The sequence below is a fragment of the Cyphomyrmex costatus genome, unplaced genomic scaffold, assembly GCF_001594065.2.
Source record: "Cyphomyrmex costatus isolate MS0001 unplaced genomic scaffold, Ccosl1.0 scaffold1544, whole genome shotgun sequence".
NCBI lineage: Eukaryota > Metazoa > Arthropoda > Insecta > Hymenoptera > Formicidae > Cyphomyrmex > Cyphomyrmex costatus.
The window spans coordinates 4,851-16,394 of record NW_017275549.1 but is presented as its reverse complement, the minus strand read 5'-3'; the positions used below and the strand labels follow the sequence as shown (position 1 = coordinate 16,394).

The window sequence follows — 11,544 nt, the reverse complement described above, 5'->3', positions numbered from 1 at the left end:
AAGTCGATTCCGATAGGATTTTTTCCGCAGAATCCAAATATGCCTATAAAAATATTGAATTGGCTCTAGTTTTTAAACAACTGAAGATCAAAAGGGTCGAATCACACGATTTTGCCAAATTTTGAGCGTCTATCAAAAAGGAACGAGCAACAATAAAATTGTCTTCCCGTGACGAAAAGAAAGCTCGAGTATTGTTCTTTCAAGATATGGAGCACGAAATTAGATGCAGTGAATTTTAAACACGTGTTTTCATGTGAATGTGTGCGTGTACCTGTCTCGGCATTACCAACGAGACGGACGCAGTATGACTTCTGATCCTTTCGGGATGCTGGACTAACGAGAGTCCTCCCCTCGTCTCTCACATGGGTACGTGTCAGTATGTGTGTGTGTCAGACGAACGCACGCGCACGCACACACGCGCGCACACACGCACACGCGCACACACACACACGTGAGAGGCGAGGAGAATATTCACGTTAATGCAGTGCCCCGAACGGATTACATGTGAATTACAGTCTACTACGTCCGTGCCTTCCGTAATGGCGATAGCAGAAACACGCACACATACACACGAAAACACATGTGTAAAATTCACTGCATCCAATTTCATGTTCCGTATCTTGAAAGAACAATACTCGAGCTTTCTTTTCGTCACGGGAAGACAATTTTATTGTTGCTCGTTCCTTTTTGATAGACGCTCAAAATTTGGCAAAATCGTGTGATTCGACTCTTTTGATCTTCAGTTGTTTAAAAACTAGAGCCAATTCAATATTTTTATAAGCATATTTGGATTCTGCGGAAAAAATCCTATCGGAATCGACTTCTACTTGTAAGTCAACAAAATTTTGTTGGGCTGTGTAATGATACAATACTCATGCCCAATACGAATTATAATATACAAGAAGTAGCTACCGGGAACGATGCAGTCTGAGGTGCATCGTTACAACACAATAAACGTTTCTTTCTGTCTTTTGTAAAATACTGTGTCTAGTCTAAATTTGATTCTGCATTCTCTCTTCCCGTGCGAACCTTTTTCGCGACTAGCGAAAATTACGACGAGCTGATCCGCGCGGAAATTAGGTTGTTTCAATATTATTACGTCGACTCGCCATCAGAGGTCTAAAGATATTCGCTAAAATTCTCGCAAGTACTTGGATTTGCGTATATCTGTATATATAGATTTTCGATTTAATAACTTAGACAGGCGTCTAAGATAGGCTCCCACTACATTACCTTACTGATGAGTCCAGTAGTGGAAGCCGGGACGAAACGCCAACTCGTGATATTCTTCGTAATCTTATTTTTCACAGATTTTAATTATTATAACTTTAATATTAAACTTTGATATATGTGTAGTAAAAACGGCGCAAAAAATGACAAGAGTCCATTGACAAAGCAAGACATAGAAAATTTCACATATATTAGAATTAATAAAGAATTATAGAATTTAATGAATTTCTACGGCTCGTAGCCCTATTCTCATATTAGTTTTAAATTTATTGAGCCACATTACAATTATAATTTTAAAAATTACGCGGGCGAAATGATGCGTTTAATATTACAATTTTATTAAGGGTACGTTATTTCAGATAGAATTGCGTTTCAAGACTGACGATAGTTCGGCGCGCAATGTTGGGGGGGAATTTTCTTGATTGAGTTGCGTTTTAAGACCGATGATTGTTCGGCGCGCAAGTGGATGGGGATAAGAGAGTAATACTTTAAAAATAAATATATTGCGAAGAATATTATTACGTCGACTCGCCATCAGAGGTCTATAGATATTCGCTAAAATTCTCGCAAGTACTTGGATTTGCGTATATCTGTATATATAGATTTTCGATTTAATAACTTAAACAGGCGTCTAAGGTAGGCTCCCACTACATTACCTTACTGATGAGTCCAGTAGTGGAAGCCGGGACGAAACGCCAACTCGTGATATTCTTCGCAATCTTATTTTTCACAGATTTTAATTATTATAACTTTAATATTAAACTTTGATATATGTGTAGTAAAAACGGCGCAAAAAATGACAAGAGTCCATTGACAAAGCAAGACATAGAAAACTTCACATATATTAGAATTAATAAAGAATTATAGAATTTAATGAATTTCTACGGCTCGTAGCCCTATTCTCATATTAGTTTCGTATTTATTTATTTAAAAAATCTTACATTTATTTTAAAAATCTTACAATTATTCCTGGTGTTGCGACCACCAGTTGAATATTTTAAATACATTTTGCAAAGCACAATTCTTAGCGTGTCTTCCACACCGTATTGTATTACAAGCATCTATATTACGTAGGGATTCTACATCTTCGTAATGCGCATCTAGAGTTTCAACGATCGCATTATCGCAATCGAGTATATCGGATAGCCATTGTCGTTTTTCAAGCCCCTTTACATATACGAGAGCTTCATCGTCTTCTATTACAGCCTCTGTGATTAGACGTTTCGCCATGCTGTACGGGACCATCCCGTCTTCCCATCGCAAACCATGGTGATAAACACTCAACCAGGAAGCGCAAGATTTGTTGGATCTTGTCAGTAAATTCTATGGCATAGGACATGAAAAAATGTAGTGTGTGATAACAGTTCCTCTTCTCAGCACTGCTACTTCCTTGACGATAAATTTCTTGTCTACGACGAATCCTTGTTGATCCACAAACGTTGGTATGATCATGACGAGCATTTATTCGAAACTGCACTCATATCAGTGTTAATCTCTCTTAAATTGAAGATAATTGCTGACGGTGCGATTTACATAATCTTGCGCACTACGTTGGACAGCGGGCAGTATTCGATAACACGATCGTGTATGATGAGGCAATAGGCGGTAGTATTGGCGGGTACATTCTCCTTGCAGTCAAATTCTATTCGTACATCCACGGTAGCGCTCTTGACGGATTCGTTTTGTCGCGAGCAGTCAATGACAGCAAACGGTCCTTTCTCGATAAACGAGAGTACATTGAGCAGCGTTTCGAAGCAGTCGATTCCATAATATGCCTTACGAAAACGCGCGTACATATCAAACAGGAGAGCGTATCTCTTTTGGTCGAAATCGAGATTCAAATCACCGTACGGATAAAACTCTGAATTGAGATAAAGCTTCACATTACTCAATTTACAATCATCAAACACGCTCGCATCTTGAGACATGATATTCTTTCGACCGGTCTGAAGAGCAAAAATAACGTAACGCGGCTTCTCGAGTTGAGTCGCCGTTTTGACAACCCATGAATGCTTCGTCGTACTCTGTAACAAAGGATACTCGTATAGATCCCATGAGCGAAAACTCATACTGAGATAACGACCGCTTTCCAATGCTCGCAGCATTGATAGTTTATTGATCTCGTTTAGCATAACATGAGGCATCCGCCATTGCACTTTGATCAGTTCAACCTCCGGTTCCGGCGCTGAATTTCCCAGTATACAATTGTTATCGTTGCGCGCTCGTATCAAAATCAATTCATGGCGAGCGTTAACAATCACGCGTTTGTAATCCTCGCAAAAGCCCAACAGCATGTTGAGTGGTACGCAAAAGTTAAAGTAACCTTCCGTTATGTCGGATCTAGAATTTCACCCAGTGTTTAGCGCAATCAAAGACTTGTCATACGTCAACGATACATAGTTCTTGAGGGTACCGGTAATTCCAACATTTCTGTTGCGATCAATCTCCACACTGTTGAGTTCATACCGAATTTCATCAAACATGAACGCTATGCAATTATTTCCAAGCGTTGTTGGCGTCTTTTCGTCCTTCTTCTTCACGGACAATCTTCCTTCAATGTAGAGAAAACTTTCGCATGGCAACGTGTATAAATCCTGCTGCTGTATAAGTATTCGTATCTCGTCGCTATGTCCAAACGTCGTATTGGCGTATGGATTGTACGTATGAAATTCAAACTTGACGATGCGATCGTCAAAGATCGGTTCACCGGCAATATTCAAGATATCAGCCATTTCGTACAATAAAACCCAACGACTTTAAAAATGCAACGTTGGACGCAGTGAGTTTTTTTCTAGATGAAATCTCGCCGTTAAAATCTCCGTCTGTTTCGGTTGTTCATTCAGCACAAGCATCTCACGTTAGCGCCGTCGTCTCCGTACATGCAATCTAACGGTTATCTCCTCTCCACGAAAATCGAGCAATCGGCCGTCTTGATCCACCACGCGAATCGTCAGATCCGTAATGCTCCGTACGACGATCGGAAGGTAAATGATCTGCGTCGGCCTTTCCGATATCTTATATCCTGGTGGGACAATCGGTGAAAACTCGTGTATCGTGTGCACGCACTTGTCGTTGCTGTACGCACCCGCGGTCACGTTGCACTCGATACGAATAATGTTTACGTTGATGATATTTATTGGCACGTCCGACTCATACCACTGTTGCGGTTCGAGCACGCGATTCGATGAAAATCCCAATAGCGGTCCAATGCTGTAAGGTTTGGCGAAATTTATCGAATATGCGCATTTGATTTCACTCTTCATCGTATTGTTGTTGGCGCGAATTACCAGTGGATACTCGTCATCCTTCTTACGTTTTACACCACGAGAACGTAAAATTTCACGCTTCAAATACCGATCTATATCGCGCAGTTCGTACGATCCTTCGGGAATCACAATTTCCTCATTGTCGAAATAAAACTTGTTGTTTGTTGAATTTACATTCGGTAGAGTATAATACGTTTTAAAGTCAGTTAGACCGAGCTCGTAATCGCCATCGCTCAAATCTACCGCCGGAAAATAGCTCACGGCTAGAACACTACTTTTGCCCGTCAGCGTAAACGTCAGCGACATGTTTGAACGAATACTGAGTTAAACCGCGCAATGTCAGTCTTTAAATTGTTTATCACTCGTCTGCAGAAACTGTAGACACAACTGTCCGCAATTGCTCTGATTGTAACGTTGATAAGGTATGTGATTGTACTGGATTACACAGTTTGTTAGATATCGCTCGAGTTCCTTCGGCGGCCGGAGGTTACCAAAACTGTCGAAATATATGACACGATTCCCCCTTTTCGCGTACGCTACCCAATGCGTACCGGGTCCCTCAGCGTTGTCTAGATTCACGATACCGCTCTCGTTTCGACGTACTCCTTCCACCGGTAATGTCGTACGCATAAAGATACCTCTGAAATACGGAATGCGCATACGTTTTGCAAGTTGTAGCAGTTGCACGTTGGTAGTTACACCCGTTGGTATTTTTAACGTCTCATCGACGTTTTTTTTTTTCTCTTTACTACTCCTCGTCCACGCTTGTAGGGAGCGAGATAAACACCGTGACCTTCCATGACGCGATTATGACGTTGCATTTCTTCCAGCTGACGCTCCGCTGCTCTGCTATCATTTACAGCCTTGGCGACTCCCGCCGCTCCACCGACCAACGACCCGAGGACGCCCAGCAGCGGAAGAACAGGCAGGATACCGCCGCGTTTCGCTATCGGAAGTATCCTCTTACTCTTTCGCTTCTTTGTTTTCAAGCCCATACCCATCTTCGTTTTAGCCTTCATAGCCGCCCAAACAGCTGTGGCGGCGGCTCTCTCTGTGAGAGACGAATCTCTCGCGGTAATGCGTTTCCGCGCCTTTTCAGCGAGTATATTATCAGCCGCGTGCCGTTCAGTGAGACCGTTGTTGTGCGAATACGCTATATCGTGTTCGCGACACGCCGTGTCCAATGGATTAATCCCTCTGTCGCCTCTAGCTAATCGTTTCTCCAAACGCGTCCCCGGTCCACAAAACTGGTAACCGGGAATGTGCAGTTCGAAAGGAAGCGCGTTTATCGCTTTATTTAACAAACCTCTGCCTCTCGACGGCATTCGCTACAATTCTTTATCAACGGCGCTGGACCGTCGATATGCGTTTGATGACTCGGCAAATTGTAATGCTTCAGACACCGACGGTGTCGTTGTACCTCCGAATCGGCTCGTATATGCTCAGGTAGTCTATCCCACAGCAGATCTATACAATTCTCAAACTCTCGCAGTAAAACAATTTTCGGTATATATTCCAATTCTTTGGAGGTTAAATCATTCGACACGATGAGAAACATTTTGATTACTGAGCGATTACGCTCTACGTAGCTCTATAAATAGGCCCGCTCGCGACATATTTTCCAGTTTCTTGTGTAACGCGAAAATATGCGGTTCGTGCACCAGTCGCAGTCTATCAAAGTGACGAATCTCGATGGTAAAGTGCAAACCAATAAAGAGATGCGCAAGCATGGCAACAGCTCGGCATGGCTGCCGAGTTCTATTCGCGCAATCATTTGCGGCCCGTCGAATTACGGCAAGACGAATGTACTGATAAGTTTGTTGGAGAGCCCGAACGGCGTACGCTTCGAAAACGTATACGTTTATTCGAAATATCTGCAACAACCAAAGTATCGATATCTCGAAAATTTATTAGTACCGATCGAAGAAATAAACTATTTTACATTCTCCAATAACAGCGAGATCATTCCGCCGAGCGAGGCGCTTCCGAATTCAATCTTTATCTTTGATGACGTGGCATGCGACAAGCAAGACGCGATAAGGGAGTACTTTGCAATGGGTCGCCACGCGAACGTTGACTGCTTCTATCTCTATCAGACTTATGCAAAGATACCGAAGCACTTATACGTGACAATGCAAATCTGTTGATTCTGTTTAAGCAGGATGGAACCAACCTGAAACGCGTGTACAACGATCATGTCAATACTGACATGCTATACGAAGATTTCTGCGATTTGTGTCGTAAATGTTGGCAGCAAAAGTATGGATTTCTCGTAATTGATAAGGACAGTGCGCTTGCTAACGGACGATACAGAAAAGGATTTAATGACTTTGCGGTACCGTGAAGCGATCAGTTGTCATCGATACGCTGACTGTGCAACATGGATAGCGACAAAGATCATGAGAAGATAGCCATGGATATTGCGAAAACGAGCGATTCAATTCGTAAAAAGTATCGCGCTTTGAAGACTGGTAAAATGGAGGAGGAGATTGCGTTGGAGAGACACTTTAAACCTTTTACCGAACCGTTGAAACAAATTGTTGAAAACACTGTTGAATCGTTCAAGGATCCTATCAACATTGAAACATTCTTTTCGGAGAAAGACGAGGAACCGAAACCGAAGCAAAACGACTGAACGATTCGTACGATAGTCCTATACAGGCTTCCACACCTGTGAAATCAACGTTGAATAGATCGAAAACTGTACCATCCACTTTAAACGAAATGTCTGAAATAACAGGATCGCGCGAGTTATCGTACGACCACGCTCCATCCGTCGAAGAAGTATTCGAGATTGCAAATGAACTGCTCGTAACATCCATCCGACATCTGCTTCAAACATCCGAGGGGCAAGAAAAACTGCATGCAAACTATGGTCCGTTGGGACAGAGATATCTGAAAGCGGTCTTGAGCGGAAAGAAAGCCGTCAACATAGACGTCGTGTATGGAGTCTACTTTAGCGACGAGAGAACGATGCTCGGTGACAAACGTATCACCTTAAGTAAAAACGACGACATAATTATAGATGGAAAAAGATACTATGGAACACCGGGACTGTATGAATTGATTTTTATGAAATTTCCCAACGAAAGTATATGCACTGATGATGACATACAGACTTACAAGAGCATTCTGTTGACAAGAAACACTTATCGGCGTGGTCATAACGCTGGTAATCAAGTATTGGGTAACAAGGGACACAAGTACAAGAACATCATCGCACCATTAGTGTTAGGTAAAAAGATTGGGACCGGTATAAAGAAAAAACTCGATTTGCCGTGCGCCATGTCATTAACCGACAACAGGATTGATTACGTACACTGGGACGAACTTGTGTGGAACCCAACGAACTTGTAGACCATCTTCGATTGCTCGAAGCCTCGCGTCAGGCAGGTCACAATGGTCACGACAACGAGATTCTATCGATTATCGAAGAACTTCGCGAAGCCGGACTGATTATAAATTGATCATGATCTATACATGTCGATCAGTCGACATTGAAATGCCGATCAACAAGTTTGGACTGTCGCTCGGAGGAGGAAGCGAATCGCACTATCAGGCGTGGATTGTTCAGAAATTACGTGCGCGATAACGCTTTTTGTCGAGTTGCAGCCGATTTTGACGCAAAGTTGCGTAAGATTCGACGTTTAGCGCTACCAGTGGATGATACTGACGCAGCAAACAAACAATACGTGCAGCAGAGTGTTCAAGATTTGAAAGATCGTCTTGATGAAATTGAAAGAAAGATAACGTCATTCCAGAATAACGTGCAAATTATGTTAAATGATTTTGAAAAGAAGATTCGAGAAGCGAAGAATGTCTGAGAAACGATCGCTGGTAGAGGAATTACATGCTCCGGCGAGAAGAAATTTCCCGCGAAGACGTGTCATAGTACACGGATACGATGATCTGTGGCAAGCGGATGTAGTCGAGATGCGTCCGTATACGCGCTTCAACAGAGGTTACCACTACATTCTCACTGTCATCGACGTGCTGAGTAAGCATGCATGGGCCATGCCGCTCAAAGCTAAGAGCGGGAACGAGGTGACGCGGGCAATTGCAAAGATAATTCGAGACGACCGAAGATGTCCGAAAAATTTGCAGACTGACGAAGGAAAAGAATTTTACAACTCGGATATGCAGAAACTCTTGAAGGGGCACAACATCAATCATTATTTTACGTATTCCGTAATGAAGGTATCGGTCGTCGAACGATTCAATCGTACATTGAAGAATGACATGTGGAAACAGTTTACATACAACGGAATCTATAAATGGATCGAAATGCTGCCGCGTCTCGTGTCGGATTACAACGCGCGTAAGCATCGCACTATCAACATGCGACCCGCTGACGTAACTCCCGCGATCGCCGAAAGACTCCTGGGCACGGTGTATAGTGCGATAAAGATCGCGGGTCCTGCAAAATTCGAAGTGGGCGATGCGGTACGCGTAAGCAAATTCAAGACAATATTTGAAAAAGGTTTCACACCGAATTGGACCACGGAGGTATTTAACATTATCAAAGTGCAGCAAATTAATCCAGTGACGTATCTACTGGAGGAGAGCTCATAGCTGGAGGATTCTACGAATACGAACTGCATCGCGTCGCTAATCCCGATGTATACCTTGTTGAAAAAGTGTTGCGCAAAAGGGGAAACGAGGTTTATGTGAAATGGTTGGGACTTGACAAATCACACAATTCATGGATTCATAAAGACAATGTATTATAAAATTATAAATTATAAATTATAAATTATACATTATAAAATTAAACATTATATAAATTATATATTATACATAAAAGTATATTAAATATCCTACATTAAAATGTATTAAATATCCTTTACAAATTATATTACATATTATATATTAAATATATTATACATTTTTTACAAGTTATATGTATGTATGTATATGATGTGTTTTATTTAACCGGTAATGTCCCCATGGCAGCGTGTCGGTGGAACCTGATACGATATACCGCTTATCATCGGACTTAGAGCGATTTTTGTTTCCGATATTGTATACACCTCATGTAATTTCGATCTGATGCACGATTGTCTGCGCGTCATTTCAATAACATCATTCAAGCATTTCGTGTAATCATCAAACGTTATGGATCTTGCCACAACATTGCTTTTGACACCCTTTGCCTTTTTCGTATCCTTCTTTCCTTGTACACGTAAAGCGTACATTTTCGCTCTAAGCCCGACGAATTCAGTCATGATGGCACCGTTGTTTTCGTCTTTCATAAGACCAGGAACTTTTTTATTCGCGAGCGGAATACTGTACTGGTTGTCAATAGAGTAATCGCTAGTGTCAAATCTATTTATGTCGCGTTTTATAATTTCATATACATCATCACATTCCACATGATATATGAGACTATCAGTATCGGTATACATAATTTTACATTTTTCGCGAAACAACGGTGTCATATATTCGTGGTAAAATTCATACCAACACGTTTTAGATATATCGAGGATGCACATACCCACGTATATCGGTTTGTCGAACTTCGCCTCGAGTTTACGCAGCTCTATCGCGACCAGATTCTCTGAGAAGACGCTACGACTGTGAAAGTTGGGTTTCGCGATCATTGCTTCAGCACCGTATCTGCCTTCCCATTTGGTTAATAATTTTACATCAACGCGATCGCGCACATTCTCCATGGTTTTACCAAATACCGCGTTATTCATAAGTTTGTATAAATTTTTCTCAAAATCGTTTTTTGCCAAAGTTCTAAATTTTGTATTTAATTCTATGTAATCGCGAAGCCATGGAGATTGCGTGAATTGCAATATACGGTGAATTTTTGCGATACGGAGGCCGTGACGAGTACATTGCTGCAGGTTGCGATAATGAATCACGTAACGCTGCTTATCGCATAACGTCGCGAGGAGCTTGTCATCGCGCTTGCCGGGTGGTCTCTCTCGCGTCGGACAGAACGGTAGGTCAGTGTGCGCGTCGTGGAGATGTTGCGGATATTCCAAGTCTACCTCGAGAATATAGCCTGTAGGTGAATCTAGCGCGATGGTCGAAAAGTCGAAATTTTGCACGTCTTCGACCCATCGAAAATCAGCGTATGGCAATGGTTGACACATTGCCCAGCCGTAGAGATTGTTGAAGTCATAGTACATCAAATACGATGATGGTTTCGATGAATCGTACGACGGCATGTATTTGTTGTTGGCTCGCGCGTACCTGTTTGAGCACTGGCTCAGACCACTGCGTATACCGCGCTCGACAAACATGACCATGTCAATGTCTGTAAGCAATTCAAATTTTACATCTGTATGCTTCAACATGGCATCCCATGTGAAGCCAGGCAACGTGTAATAGTATGCGGGGTCAAGCCCGTAACTCGCGACGCAACTGTCGCGGAAATTTTCAAAGACGTCGGCCAACAATATCCGTTTTTAGATACAGGTCACTTTATTCACCGAGCGTTTGGATGGAGAACCGCTGCCACACGTTGACAGCGTAATCGCTCTCGGATACCGTACCGTCTGTCAATGAACTATAGAATGACTCGCGAGGCGGCAAGCACGATTCATTCAATTTTTCACTGCAATCAATGTACTCGTACGGAAAGATACCTTTTCGAGTTAAAAGATTAAAATTTTCTTCCGATAAATGGGAAAATTCGCATCGCAGTACCCGTAGCTTATCTTTGCTGAGAAAAGATAATAATTTGTCTAAACTAGAAGCGAGAAATCTATATGAATCTATGAAACGTAATTGTATACAATTTTTTTTATCATTTATAGTATCATCAACGTGTTTAGTAAAAGAGATATATTTTTCTTTAGTTATCGGTAAGAGATCAACGTGTCCTTCATAGGCAGTAGCAATTTCCTTTATAATGAAATGAGCGTCGTAACCGGTTAAATTATGAAAGACTACGGGTATGCATCGCGAATCTTTATAATTTAAATTACAATTTGAGTGCGCGGGACCTCTGTATCGCCCGGTGAGATGGCAGTGATCGCGTGCTCGCGTATCGTCTTTCGCGAACGGTTTCTCGCATACATGACAGTGCGTGGCG

General features: G+C 42.1%; 1 protein-coding gene across 1 annotated transcript; it reads right to left on the bottom strand.

Moving 5' to 3' along the window:
- Positions 1-2,759: 2,759 nt before the first annotated feature.
- LOC108783577 (uncharacterized) lies at positions 2,760-3,524 on the bottom strand. Its single transcript, XM_018552176.1, has one exon. It carries the CDS (start codon positions 3,522-3,524, stop codon positions 2,760-2,762), a length of 765 nt encoding a protein of 254 aa, XP_018407678.1.
- Positions 3,525-11,544: the final 8,020 nt, after the last annotated feature.

Coding starts and splice junctions, on each gene's coding strand:
- LOC108783577 (XM_018552176.1), bottom strand. CDS start 3,524: ATGCTGTTGGGCTTTTGCGAGGATTACAAACGCGTGATTGTTAACGCT.